Genomic DNA, 15,216 nt, shown 5'->3' with positions numbered 1-15,216 from the left:
GCGGCCGCAGGGCGCGGCGGTGCTGCGGCGCCTGTGCCGGGCCTGCGACGTGCTCATCGAGCCCTTCCGCCACGGTGAGCGCCGCGCCGCCCGGCCACGCGGGGGCGCCGCCCGGGGAGCGGTTCCAAATCCGGGCCTAGGCTGAGGAGCGGCACCGAAAGTGTCGAATTGGTGCTTGAAGCAGCTTTAAAAGCTCGCCGGGCTTTACAGGTGCTGCAGAGTTGGCGAAGCGGTGCGAGCATCTGCGCTGCTTTCCAGCGGGCGCTTGAGCCCCAAGTCGGCCCCTGTCGGCCCGCCAGGAACCGCCGGGTTTGAGGCCCAGCAGGAGCATTGGCACGGCCCGGCAACGGCCCGGGCGCTGGTGGCAGCCAGCACCCAATGTCTGCGTCACGCCGGAGCGGTCCCAGTCCTGTTTGGGTCGTGCCAGGGCGTTCCCGCGAGTAGCCCCTTTGCTGTAGGAAGGAGACCCTGCCTTCCTCTTACCTCCGCTCCTGCCTGGGCAGCATTTCCCTGGTCAGCACCCACAGGCTTCCTTCCCGCATTCAGGGGGCAGTGGGTGCTGGCCATCGTGCTCTGCTCTGTCTCCTTCCGGATCCCTTCTTACTAGCCTGTGACTGCATTCCCCCTTTCCAGTTTTCTCTTCATTTGTCCCCTGGAACTAGTTGATGTGTCCCCAGTAGGCTCCCTTATTTAGAGAGTCTTATCGTATCCCATGATGGGCCCATGATCTTTGGGCATGTCAGACAGGCCCGTCTGGGCAGACACACTTCTCCCATCCACAAGCAGGGAACCAGGACCCGGCCTCGGGGCCCCCTGGAAAAGTTCCTCAGTCTGTGGTTAAAATAGGCAGTCATTGAACCTGACATTTCATTTTTGCAGAATGAAGCGATTTTTTTTTCTTTTTCTTTTTTTTTTTCTCCTGTCTGGAAGCTCACTGTGACTGAGTGGAAAACATATTTTTAGCATGGGGGGCAGGCAGCTGAAAGAGCTAACCTGTGCGTAATTATCAGGGTGGATGGATTTAAATAGACAAGCGGGAAATCTCAGTTGAAATCACTGATTTGAACTGACGTTTCCATTTGTACTTTGGCTGTTTTCCAAAGCAGCAGTTCTCAACCTCCCTAGGCTCAAGGCGTCCCTGTAACTTTTGTGAATTGAGCAGCACCCCAAGTCAAAACCGAACTGGTTTATCACAATGCTTATATCCTTGCAGCGTGGTGGGCTGTGGGGTCAGGGTACAGGCCGGGCAGGGAGAGCCTGAGCCTGCCCTTATCTCCTCACACCTCAGGGTGCTGGTCAAAGGATCTTGCAGCACCTTAGTTGAGAATCACTGTTCAACAGGATTGTGCCTTCTCTTTGGGTGATAGTCATTCAAATGAAGATTTATCACTAAAGAAAGCCTTCATATTAGACCAGGTACATCTTTTTTCTACCAAGGAGGTATACTGTAAGTCTCTGTTCTCTTGTACTCAGCCCACAGATTCTCCACGGATTCAGAGTACACGACCTTTTGTACCAAACTTGTCTCAAAAGTCAGATTTTTTTTCCTTGTTTCTTTTTTTTCTCCTTCTGTAAAAAGTGTGCAGCCTGTAATTCATAGTTTTTGGTAGGGGTTCATGGATTCGTCATTTTTTTTTATTATTATTTAAATATTTTAGAAGTTTAGAATAACCATAGACTTTAACATATTTTAGATTAAATTTAGATTTAATGGGTTTTGCAAAAGAGAAATGATAATTTAAGCACAAAATCAGTAATCCAAATACATAAAATTGTAAGGACCAAGTGATGATATTTCAGGACCAGTTTGGGAAGAGATTTCCATTTCTTAGCTGCGCTACTGAAGAAGGCATGACAACGGTTTTAAAAGTCCAGCATTTTTCTTTCCCCCTCCAAGTACACTCTGCTGTACTGCTACAATTCAAGAGACAGAGTTTTGGTTAAAGTTTAACAAATGTCAGGTGAAAGTCTATTTTCTACACCGCTTACAACTTGAAGAATTAGTGTTTTAACAGTCACGTTTTAGAAAAGTGAGATTCAGGCTATACAAGTTCTCACTTCTGAAAATTCAGATGGACCAAACACCTATTTCTTTTCATTTCTGAAAAAAATATTCTTGAGCTTTAGTGTACAAAATCAAATGTTCATTAGTGCAGTTTGTGTAAAGCAGTGTCGGAGTGAACAATAACTATAGTTGTTTTGCTCGTATGAGCACAAGGCTAAAGGAAACTGCAGCAGAAGACTAAAGGAGAACTGCATTGAGCAGGCGAGCAAAGTGCTATGGTCGGATAAAGGAGAAATCCTGAAATAATTATGACGTGACGTAGAGGTTCTGCTAGTGGACCACATTAGCTAAGAGCTTTTCTTCTTTCATTTGCCACAGCGGCTGGCATTTGAGACTTCCCTGCCTCTCTAGCTTGGCTACATTCAATGGTACATAAAATAGGAAGCTGGCTGGGATGGTTCTTGAGGATTTGGAAAATATTGAGGAAACTGGAGAGAAAGAGAGGATCCTTACGCTAAATTTACTTGTACTGTAACATGCATTTAATAGAGCATAATTTGGTGTATTATTGGTGGCTCATATTTTTCCATATTAGCTGTATTTGTAAAAATGTTGCACAATTATGTTAAAAATAACATTAAATGATTATTAAAAATAACAACAAAACATTTTACAGTTTTTTACATTAAACCTTTTTGAGTCTATTTTAAAAGCAATGATGTGAGCTCGGATTAAACATTTTGTCTTCTTGTGAAGGTGTCATGGAAAAGCTTGGTCTTGGTCCAGAAATCCTCCTGTGTGAGAATCCAGAACTCATTTATGCTAGACTTACTGGATTTGGTCAGACGGGAACATATGCCAAGTCTGCAGGTCATGACATCAATTATTTGGCTTTGTCAGGTATGTTGTAAAACTTCATGTTAAATTTACCGTATTTTTTCTAAAGTCTTGAATTCAGGTTTTAAGAAAGGTCCTATTTGAACAGCTCAGATAACCAACTATGTTGCTCTTTAGGTTTTTCTTCTTTATGTTTTCTGTGGGTGGAGTATTTTTTTTAAATGTTAAAATAATTGTATTTGTAGTTTTTACCTTCTTTTGGGTGACTCTTACTTGCCTGGGTAATGCTTCAAGTTTTTCATGGTCTGTCATGTATTGTTGCTCTCCCTCACCATCACTGCTGACAGTCATTGTTAATTCTACTGAACTTCATAATAAAAAGCACGCAGCCTGCAAAATCACTTTCTATTCCCTGACACTGATTTCTGCAGTACTATTTTGTGTAGGTTCTGGCTGTTGTTACTGTAATTGCTTATTGCAAGATACTAAACACAAGTAGCAACACTATAATTCAAACTTTTGGCCCTTTTTTCATAGAATGGATTCTGTTAGATTTTCAGTTTTGGAAAGAAAAGTTTAGAATAGTAAATGCCTTGTTTGCAAATTATTTTCTAGACTTCCAGTAGTCAGGGGCAGAACATCTGAAACAGATCTTGTGGGCACTTTCCATAGCAAACTATGAACCCAGTTTTTTACGCACAAACAGAAAAAGCACAGCTGTGGTTTTCCTGCTAGGGGGTGGCCACCCCTTCCCCACCATGTGTGGCTGGAATTCTGATCGTGGGGCAGCAGCTGCAGCTACAGTATAGCCCTTGTTTCACGTATAGAAAGGGTAATGGTCGAGAGCATGCTCACCTTCTGCCATGGGTGGCCAAGGTTTGCATCTTCCCTGGAGCTGCCCACATGGCATCAGCTGGAGGCAGCATCTCTGCTGTGGGCATGGGGGAAACGGGAGCATCCTCCTATTGGCCCATGGATTAAGAGCGTGCCTTAGAGGTGACTTTGTAGCTCTCTAGTCAGGGGGCTGGGATGCTTGCACTCTGCAAAGTGCTGAGATGCTTTGGAGCAACTGCAATTAAACCACCTGCCTGTACCCTGATTTTACTTGACTCCATGTAACATTTAGGGGCTCAGTTTGCAGGCTTGCATCTATGTGATTAGGTACCTGAAACTGTTTAGACATCTCAAATCCCATTTTATATCTCAGAAATCAGAACTGACATGCATACTAGGTACCTAAATATAAAAGAGCTAGGAAAGATGACTGATATGTTCAAAATTTTTCAGTTGTACCATTGAGGAAATAAAGAAACTTTGATCCCTGTTGCCTGAAATACTTGATTCAAAGTGACATGTTTTATTTCCATTGTCGCATTAGATTGACTGTATGACCTGTAGCAAGTAAACCATCTTTTTCTGTGTCTGTGTTCTATGCATTGAATAGGAATGACAGTATTGTCTCTTCCCTGTTTCACTTTCCTTTATCCCCTGTCTTACCCTTTTTTCCCAAGGCTGTTGACTTGGATGTATTTGTGTGAGGTCCTTCTTATGACTTTTAGTTAATGGTCTGTTTGGCCAGTGCTTGTAATTGTATATTAAAAAATAACAACAAACAAACAAAACAAGCTCACTTATGTGCTGTGAGTCTCAATTCATGTTGGTAAAACCCATTGATTTTGTTCTTGACAGGTGCTACATAAATACAGAGTATTATGCTGACATTTAATGAATGTAGTTGCTGGCAATTAATATTCTCTTGTGTCATTTATTAGTAGCCTAAACCTCACTGGGTGTTGAAAACTGTACTGAAAAATCTACCTCATGAAATAAAAAACTATTAATTAATATAACTTTAAATATTGTAGTTTTATGAACAAACGAGCAGTTTGCTGAGGTATGACTAGAATCAAATAATGTTTAGAAACTAAGGGGTAAGGAAAAGTCTGTTTATCCTCATCTATGCTACTGCCATAAATTCAAGAAAAGGGGATTTAAACATCAGAAAAAGAAAATCTAGTAGTCATTCATTTCATAATTTTTTTCCTTTTGCTGTCCAGGTGTATTGTCAAGACTTGGTAGAAAAGATGAAAATCCATATGCCCCACTAAATCTTCTGGCTGATTTTGCTGGCGGAGGGGTCTTGTGTGCAATGGGAATTATTATGGCCCTTTATGAACGAACCAGATCTAACAAAGGGCAAGTCATCGATGCAAGTATGGTGAGTTTTCTTTATAAGCTATAGTTCTTACAAACTCTAATTCTGCAGAAGGCCTGGGAGTTAGAGAAATGAAAAGCTAAGCAACCTAACAGGACATCAACTTTTACTCACGGACAAGTGTCTCATCGCACCTGGCTGCTGCCATCCTACCTTAAGCCAAAGACCAGAAACTACAACCTTAGTTCTGCCTTTTACGAATGTTAGTGTCCATGTTTCCCTTCACTAAATGATCTCCTCTTAACACTATCAGTTGCACATATTCGCTAGCACAGTTTATATTGTAAAGGAGTTGGATTAGATCTTATATGCCTCCAACGGCTTGCAGGATGCACAGTGACAAAAAGTCTTTAATCTTAACATATTTTTTAAAACATACCTATTTTATTCTATCTAAGATTCAGTTGTCTTCCAATATGTGTATAGACAAGGTCTTTGAACGGTATCAGTTAAAAAAAAACAAAAATTGCTGGGAATAAAATGTTGAACAAATGTTAATCTTAACCACTTGTAATTAGTTTTGTTAAAAGAAAGCAAAGATACTAGGTAGGAAATTCAGAGTGTTTCCAGAGGAGCACTGTGACATTTCTTTTCTTCCTCTTTATCTTTTAAAGCAAACTTAACTAGAGTTAAAATCAATGTCTCTGTAATAATATTGTCATTGTTATTATTGGCAACCACTATTAATTAAGGCAATTATTCATTTTGTGCTCATGATGCCAACATAATTGCATTAAGACATTTGAATTTAATTAAGAATTCTGACAAGTTGTAGAATTTCCAAAGGGTTTCTTTTCTCAGCCTTTTTCCATAGCTTTAAAATGACTTCTTATGAAGTTTTCACCTTCCACGTCGTAGTTGACTATTTGTTAAGACTCCATGAAACAGCTTCTTGTTGAAGTGTTTTCAAATCCTCTTGGAATTTTGAGAGACAAGGGGGTTGTGGTATTTGTTATTGGATCTCCTCAAATTTAGGTAAGTTTTGTCTGGGTACAATTTAAAATACAGAGATTTAAGTTTTTTGGGATACAGATAATTTCAGGAACTTTTATATGAAAAATATCTTTTAAGCTATGGAATGGTAAGCCAAAATGATAAATAGACATGGTTCCAATTTGAAAAACATTCATGTTTATGGGAATAACTCCACTAATACTAATAGAGATACACTATTATAAATAGAGTACGATCAGACCCAATGTCACCTTTATAATTTCACGTAACTGGGAAAAGTGTAGGACAAAGTGATCTTTAGGAAAAGCAACAATAGTGTTGATATTCCTGTCATCATCTCACAGCTCTTTAGAGAGAGATACAGAATCCTTGTTCATTGACTAGGACTTTAACTGAATTGAACACATGAGAAATGGAACAAAAGTGGTCCTTTTCTTTTGGGATAGACTTCCCAGTGTTTCATGAGAGTGCTAAACAAAGTATATTTAAAGGAGACCCTCATGATTCTGTGTTCTTTAAGGTTTTAAAGGTTTTTGTTGTTTGTGCTTGAAAGAAGAAATTAAGAGGTACTTCAGCAACCAAGTTCTGTCATATTTTGTCTCGGTAAACTTTCTTTTCAGTATTTCATAGATATTTTGAGATTAAATAGCAGTATTGGAAGCAAATAAATACTACTTGGTATAAACAGATATAGATATGCATTGGCAATGCAGTGGAATCCTAGAATTTGCCATGACAATAATGAAGTCAACATAAAGGTAACAAATGGTTGGGTCAAGTGACACCAGACCTTTTTGGAATTCACTTGGAAATATATGAATATTCCTTTAGCCCTATTTTAAAAAGTAATCATTTGGTTTAAAAATTAAAATGTGACATAACTTCTCATGTTTTAGTGCTGTTTGTCCTCATCATCACTATGTGCTTATTAGCGTATGGTTTATAATGTCCTGTCTCTCTCCTTCCACCGAAGTCTCTGTTTTAGAGAATGTGCTGGCCATGTTACTACCCAGTGAGTGTGTCTACATGAGATGCCTACTGCTCAATTGTTACTGTGCAGTCATTTAGTACTTGCATAACCATGTACTAAATGACTGGGCAGTAACTGACATTGCTACACAGTAGTGTCCCAGTACCATTGTCTTGTGATGCCTACTGCACAATAGCTTGTTACTGCTGCTCAGTAGCATCACATCATGGTTTGTGGTCAGCGACAGTACTGTGCAGTACTAATGAGTTACTGTGCAGTACGCATCTTGTGTAGATGTGACCTGAGAGTCCTGCCAGCAGAAGCCTAACAATGGATAAAATGGATGCCATCGGGCCCTTGGAACTTTTATTGATGCAGCTGTTCTTTATGTGGGAAGATAGAGAGTAAATAGGTTATGGCTTTAAACCTCCTAGTCACTAAGGAGGTTTTGGAACTGTATGAATTAGTCAGTTTTCAAATGTGTTATAGGGGAATCATCAGAAATTGGTTCCATCTGTGATCCCTCCCTTTGCTTCTTCTCTCCTCAGCCTTTCTCCTCCTAGCTTTTCACTTACTCTGAGCAGAAGTCAGGTTGGAGAGGAGGATTCTGCTGCAGTACAACAATAGTGACTGTGTAAAACCTCGAGATTTTATTGGAGGATATATTTAAATTGGGTAATGGCTGAAAGGCTAAACTTGAATTAAGGGTTACCTTACCTGATTTTACTGTACAAACCTGCAACTTTCATTAGATGAACAGACAGGTACTACCTATGATTCCTGCTGCTGAATTCAGGGGCCTGGGCTATATAATTTTGCTTCTCTTTGCTCTTGCCAGTGGGCACATTTACACATGTGCTTTAATGCATAGTAGCTTATTCTACTGCATGTTAAAGCGTCATGGCAGAAACAGAGTTAATATACTAATCCACAGTAGAATTAGTCTACTGCACATTAAGTGGCACTCAGCAGGCATTTGCTTTTGCTTTTGGGCATTGGGGCAGCCTAATCAGCCTTTATTTAGTACCTTATATTAGAGGTACTAAACTTAATGCATGGTAGCAAAAGAACATTAATGAATGTGTAGAGAATCTCAGGGCATTTTTCACATGCCTGGGGTGGGATACGGCACTTGAATTTTTTGTGGTTGTGAGAGCTGCTCTAATTAAAGTGCCACAGTGTCTCGTGTGTCAGTATCCCCATGCTTCAAAATGGCAGTGTGGACCCTTGAGCCAAAGTTAATTTGGCAAGCTTTAGTTCAAGCACCTCTACTGCCTTTTTGAAGTGCAGCAAAGCGATACATGAGAGGTGGGAGGGTGCTGGAGCACCGTAATTATCATGCTCAATCAGACTGGATTAGTCAGAGCAGGCTCTGCACTTGTGTGCAAGCACCCTCAGAAACAACACAGATTAGTGACAACTGTAGGAGAATAGTTTGGTTAACTCAGTGATCCAGATCCTTAGCTTCCAAGGTACTTAGAGCAAGAACCAGATATTTACCTTTTGATCTCCTTCCAGTTGTCTGCTTATAAAACCAAGCAGACCTACCTCAGCCAGGTAAGTGCTGAAGCATTTAAAAGTTTCAGTTATTTAAATTGGTGCTGAAAGGTTGAGTTTTAAGCCTCTTGAGGGGTTTGTACACAACACCGGGGTTTAATTCTCCCTAAATTGAAGCGGTGTTTTTAAAAAAACACCGCTTCAATTTAGGGTGAAGTATTGTCATGTACACCCATGTTGGAGCCCGATCCTTACCTGCCTTTCCAGTGGCGGCGGGAGAGCAAACTGCTGGTGGGCAGAGTGCTCCGTGAGCTGCAGGGGTGTTGGGAGCGAGGCAGAGCTGCTACTTCCCTCTGTGGCAGTGACACCCTCCTCCCTACCTCTCCCGTGGCACATGGCTTGGGCAGTCCCAGGGGCTACCACAGCTGTAGAGGGAAGCGCTGGGCCCCTATGCAGCTCAGGCAGGCAGGCTTGGGGGGGGGGGTTGGGGGGGAGAGGGGAGGAGGAGGAAGAGATCAGGCTTGCCACCTTTTTTTTCCTTCTGTGGAGCCTGCCTTCCCAGGCTACTGCTGGGCTGCCTGCACAGCCTCTGAGCTGCACAGAACCTGGTGCTTGCCTCCCTGGCTGTGGGGTAGGAAACTAAAACTCCTTGGAGGTGTTTTACTTTGCAGTGCCCCAAAATCATTTAAAGCACCTTATGCTGCTGAATGTGCTACAGTGGCTGGATTTAACATGCAATACACCACTGAATATGCAAACAGCAATGCCATTAAAGAGGTGCAAAAGGCATTTAACGTGTTTTAAACATGTTTAAAAGTGCCATCTACGAATGCTCGTGGTTTCTAAAAGTAGAAACTTGAAGGAGATCAGTAATAGCATTTACACTGATATTATTTTGAGGAGCTAAGGAGCTTGTCCTATCATTTTATAAATCTTTATATTAACTATGAATGTCTAGGAGCTTATGGAAGTAAGAATATGAATTTGTCTCATGCAAATCAGATCTCTCTGGGTTCCAGGTTTGCCAACTATCAGTAAATTTACTGACTGTCAGTAAAAAATTGGGCTATGCATGGTTGTCAGTAGTCTATAAACAAACAAACAAAAAACTATTTGTCAATAAAAGTAATAAGTTAACCTCACTGCACCTTGATTGAACCTCCAACAAACTGAGCACAATATTGCCAGCTGATGTCTCAGTAGGACAACAGCATCCTGTAGGGAATGTTTTCTCAGCCATTTGCTGCTGCTCCATCCCAGGCTGCCTTTACTAGTCCTGGGTTGTAGCTAGGCTTTTTTGGAGCTCTGTGCCAGGATGGGGTGAGCAGGGCTGGCGAGGGTAAGGCTGTGGGTATACAGGGGGAGGCAGCATGGTGCAGGGTGTAGTCAGGAGCATCAGGGTGTGGGGGTGAGTGGGAGGCCCTAGGTACAGCTGTGGGGGTCCCAGCACAGTGTAAAACCATCACTGAAGTCCAGTAGGGTTGCTAACCTGAGATTTTTTTATTTTTTTTAATTGCAAATTTTTGCAAAGGCAGCCAAACTCTATAGTTGATGTTAAATCCCTAAATTTGAAGCCAGTCTTAAAACTGAGACCTGAGAGCAGGGCAGGGCCTGGCAGAAGAGTTACGTTTATATTATATAAAACATATTTTAATAAAAAAAAATTTCAGTATAAAAGTTGGGCTGTCAGTAAAAAGCTTGCAGACTGTCAGCAAAAAAAAAAAATCTTGGGTTGACAATCCTTCTGGGTTCCATGTTACTCTCTATAATCTTAGAAAATATTACACACCCATCTTGAAAAGTAATGTTGCTCTTTACAATAATAATTCTCTCAAATTACTCAGCAAGAATTTTACAGCTGGAAATCCTAAAGAAGAACAGATTTGCCTGCAACTTTGAATACTTACTTCAAGTGTAATTTAACTATAGAGCATGCCACCCATTTCTCTAGTTACTATAAAGTGTTCTTTGCATCTTTAAGGTTGAAGGAACTGCATATCTAAGTTCTTTCCTGTGGAAGTCAGGAATCTTGGGTATTTGGAACAGACCGCGGGGGGAGAACCTGCTGGACAGTGGGGCACCTTTTTATGAAACCTACAAGACCTCCGATGGAAAATTCATGGCAGTGGGTTCTATTGAACCTCAATTCTATGAGCAACTAATAAAAGGTAAGTAACTTTCAGCATGTGGTTTAACATCAACAACTTTTCTCAGCTAAGAGTAATTGAAAGAAAATAAGTTTGGGGATTTTTCTGTGAAATCTTTTACAGTTGTATGTGTGAAACAGCTTTTAAAGCCAATTTGTGTAAACCAGATATTCTGCAAATTTGAATGGGTAAGGTTTGTTTTTCTTTAATTACAAGTTCAATTCTGGAGATGTGGTGCTGTGGCATTATGAATGATGGACATTTATACACATACTCCAGGAATGAGGGCAGGGCACTTTAATTAGAGCTGCTCCGAGAGCTGCTGTAATTAAAATGCCCAGAGCGTCTCGTGTATCAGCTCCCTAGTGGTAAAAAATGGTGGCAGGGGCACTTTAACTAAAGCTCAGTGAACAAGCTTTAGTTAAAACACCTCTGCTGCCATTTTTAAGTGCAGAGATGTTGTTGCACAAGACATTGGAGTTTGCTGGAGTGCAGTAATGATCATGGTCCAACAGACTCAATTAACTGAATCTGCTCCAACGTGTTGTAATCACAGTGCGGCAGAGCAGCCTTGCTGCTTGTGTATAGGTGCCTGATGTGACTAAAATACCAAAAACTTTCTGTAAAGGAGAATTTAAACAGAAGTTTATAAATCTGTTTTGAAAAATCACCATGGGACCTTACTTGGGAAGCAAAGCTTCAGAGAGATTAATTTTTTCTTTACCAATTTGCAAAGAAATTAGTTAAGCTATTTTGAAAGATTGGATTAATTGTTTTAAAACTATACATTGACTGTTCTATCCAGTGGGTAGATTGGGACTCCTTTAGAATTGCATTTATGTAATATTTGACAAACATACACATTATGTATGAAACAAAATGTGTATATTTTGTGTGTGAAGATTTGGGATTTATTTTCTGTTCTGATATTTAGACATGGTTATGTAGGACAATACTTTAAAAATAATTTACGCTTCCATGAGTACTAGGAATACCAAAGTAGAAAATGCCTAAGCCAGACATTTGTCACCAGGAGTATAATCAGGCTATGCTGTATTATGAATAGCTCAAACGATGATATACTACACTGTACCCTTCTTATTTTGAACTCAGTACTTTTACTCATGGCTTTTCATATATGTGAGAATTACAGGTTTGAAACAAACGGTTGGACCACTCAAAGCCTGTCTTTATACAGAGTGTAGAAGTAACTGATTTTGATTGCTGAGATGCTAATTTGATTGTATAACTGATGGTCTTATAGTAGAGGGCAGTTCTTTCTTTGATAAGGTATCAAATCTGCAATGTCTGTATATTGGTTCTTCAGAAATGCTCTAGAATTAATTAATTCCGTGTTCAGAGTTAACACTCCTTGGGAAATAGCTGTGTAATCCTGCATGCAGCCTCATGAGATATTTTCCCCTCCCCTCCTCTATGGAGTGGAAGTTTGACACCCGATTATTCCTTATTATCAGTGTGAGTAAAGAGGAAGTCCATCAAAAGCAGTGGAATTATACTCGGATATGTAAGAGGAGAATGGGACTCTCAGATTTTGCCTAAGCTGATAGCCAGGAAATGTCATAAGCATGCACTGGCTTTTAATTTCGTAGCTCAAGCCAGAGGGTTGTTTCCTAGATGGCCTGAAGAAATAGAAGAAAGCTCCAAAATTCCCTTTTGTTTATCTGAGCCCAGTTACCATAACACTAAATGGCTTTTGTTACAGGGCCAGGACTTGAAGTTGTTCTTCATCTTCTGACTTTTTTCGTCCTCAGTTACTCAGAGGACTTAAGGGACTGCCCCTGTGATGCTTGACCTGTGTTTGAATAATCAGACCTGTTCTCTTTACTTGATGCATGTGTAAGATTATTTGTTGAAGCTGTCTGCCTTGATTTTAGGTTTGACAGAGAAGGGAGCTGGCAAGGTCTAACTTTGTAGCACTAGTTGGCAGATACTCATGCCTTCTGTAGAGCTACAGAAATGGCCTAAGTGCCATAAAAATGTTTCTGGGTGAAATGAGAACTTCTCTGTGGGACTTTCGGACTGTTACAGGTTGTGTGTGGATGGTGAACTGTAGCACAATAGGGATCTCCTAATCCCCCAGCATCCCCCATGTTTCTACCTCCACCATCTAGGAGGGGGAGAGAGATCAAGGAGGACAGTCAGTGAGTGCTTTTGTGTATGCTCAGCTGTCATTGGGGCTGGAGAGCAGGAGTCCCTGCGAGCTTCCCTGCCTCCAGGCTCCTCGTTCTGCCTTGGGGCAGGGGGAGAAGGGAGCTGCAGTCCTTGAGTGACCTGGGATTGCAGCATACTAATTGACATCCTGCCTCCCCTGTGTGTGTAGGCAGGAGGGAAACCACAGTCTCCAGGAGACGTGGGACTTCAGTGTGCTCACAGAGAGACCCCTGTACCCTGGTGGGGGAGGAGAGTGGAGCTGCAGTCCCATATCCACCCCTGGCTGGAGAGCATGTCATTGAATACAGTGATTTTGAAACACTCCACCTGTGGAGTGTTACATCTGTACACCCATGCAGTGGTGTATTTTTATACCATTCAGTGTGTAACAGCACTTGCAGCACTATACAAATGTTAAATCTATCCAGGGCGAGACTTTCTCAGAAATCCAATACGTAAACAGGGATATTGTACAGTATGCTTATTGAAAGCCCACAGATTCATTAGATTATATTAGGACCCCAAAATTTGACAATTTTAGCTTATGAATTGCAGATGAAAAGGGCTTGGTGTAACATCCTGGAGTTTCATAGCCCTTTATCCCCCTAGTCAAAGACCAATATTATTAGGTAATTTGAAAAGCGAACAATCATGTGTACATTTGTTTTCATTACTCCTAACATTTGACTTAAAGTCTTATTTCAAATATGTAATAAGAGAGTTAGCTTTCCTAAGAGAATTCTGTATTTTAGTAATGGATCAAACTCCTGAGAAATAGTTGCTATTTATTTGACTGTTTCTCTGTACTTTCTATTCCTCATTTCTTTCATGGAAGGTTTTTATTCAATATATCAAGCTAACCTCAGTCACTCCCTCTGCCTGAAAAAGGGTGTTTGTACCTGAAAGCTTGCGAAGAAGAATTTTTCCAACTATTTTAGTCGGTTTAATAAACGATATCGGATTTACCCAAATAACGTTGTCTGCCTGTGTCCTTAGACACCCTTCAAGCTAACCTCAGGAATTTTCAGGCCCTGCAACACTGAAACTGCTTGAATTACATTTGCTGAGTTTTAAATAGATACTGCAATTTGGGTCAGATTTTCCTATAGGAAAAGATTGTCCATTTCAGTACAATCTCTTGTTACAAGCTTTTGGAAAAAATGACAAATTCAATTATAATAGTTATTTTTCTTGTAGTTTTACAGAGATATTCTTTCGTTAGAGGGAGTCTATTGCAGAAATATAATTCAAAATTTAAGTTTTTTAGTACGATAGGGAAAAGTGCTACCTTGAGAGTTCTTTGCTGTTTTGCAAACTAAGAAGCTTTGAGGCAAGCTAATGGTCTCTTCAAGGTTTTATTTTGCTGTTTTGAAGTGCTTGTAAGAGGCTGTGTTTTGTTTATAATTTCCATAACTTTACTGAAACCTTTATTCTCTTCCTCTGAGACGTTGAGCTTGAGGAACAGTTTGCTGTCCCAGGTAAAGTATGGTATGATATTTGTCACTTAGGATTAACAGATGGAAGATTATCTCTTTCCTCTTACTCCCTTGTACTACATATACTAGAGAGGGGCTACTTGGTGCTGGTTGAGCAACATTAGAAAGTGTCTGCCTTCTGTTTATGGAAAGTGCCAAATTTGGGCCTTGGAAACTGAAGTTTTTCACTTATCCACACACTGGATTCAGAGTTAATGCACATTTTCCCACCAATATGCCTATAAGGGAAGACTGTTTCTAAGAGTAGTTTGTAGTTCATAGTCAGTCCATGAACTCTGACTGCCAGCAATGGTACCCATCAGCCTCACTATTAGCTGAGTGGCTGAGAATTATGAAAGGAGCACCGCTGCTGCCTGCCCCAAGTGCAGCTTAGCCCATCCCCCATGCTGGGAAGAGCCCAGTGCTGCCCCAGCCCCAGCCTACAAAGGCAGCCTACCCTCACCCTGTGCACAGACTCAGGGGCATGTGCCTCCCATGGCTTCCCAGGGTGCCTTAGCAGTGGGAGCTGGCACCCCCAGCCCCTGTGTCCCCCAAATGAGCCATTCACAGCTTTGTCCTGGACCCCACCCGGGCTGTGCAGTGCCTGCCCCTGTCCCTGCCCCAGCCTGAGACCCACTCCCTCCCTTACTGCAGGAGCCACACCCCTTCCTTCCCCCCACCCCTTCCCCTCCAACAGACTTACCAGCTGGATGCTGCTTTCCAAGCTGCCAGGCTGCATATTGGCAATCGGATTGGTATCGGCTGATATGGCTTGTTAAAAATTGGCATCCCTAGTTTTAACCCGTGATCTACCAGTGTAACAGTTTAGTTTAGTTTCCTTGTCAGATAAAAAGAAGATTTCATAGACATTAGGGCTGGAAGGGACCTCAGAAGATCATCGAGTCCAGCCCCCTGCCCAAAGGGCAGGAAGTCAGCTGGAGTCA

The 15,216-nt window shown here is 41.4% G+C and overlaps 1 protein-coding gene across 1 annotated transcript in view; it reads left to right on the top strand.

Moving 5' to 3' along the window:
- The window catches only part of AMACR (alpha-methylacyl-CoA racemase), a 23,592-nt gene that overhangs the window by 234 nt on the left and 8,142 nt on the right, over positions 1–15,216 (top strand). The window contains exons 2-5 of the mRNA XM_019531930.1: positions 1–74; positions 2,762–2,905; positions 4,900–5,060; positions 10,460–10,646. The exon at positions 1–74 is cut by the window's left edge and continues 54 nt beyond it. Coding sequence (XP_019387475.1) covers positions 1–74; positions 2,762–2,905; positions 4,900–5,060; positions 10,460–10,646 — 566 coding nt within the window. The remainder of the gene's footprint in view (positions 75–2,761; positions 2,906–4,899; positions 5,061–10,459; positions 10,647–15,216) is intronic.

The sequence above is a fragment of the Crocodylus porosus genome, unplaced genomic scaffold, assembly GCF_001723895.1.
Source record: "Crocodylus porosus isolate Cpor-Errol unplaced genomic scaffold, CroPor_comp1, whole genome shotgun sequence".
Lineage (NCBI taxonomy): Eukaryota > Metazoa > Chordata > Crocodylia > Crocodylidae > Crocodylus > Crocodylus porosus.
This window is presented reverse-complemented; position numbering and strand designations above follow the sequence as displayed.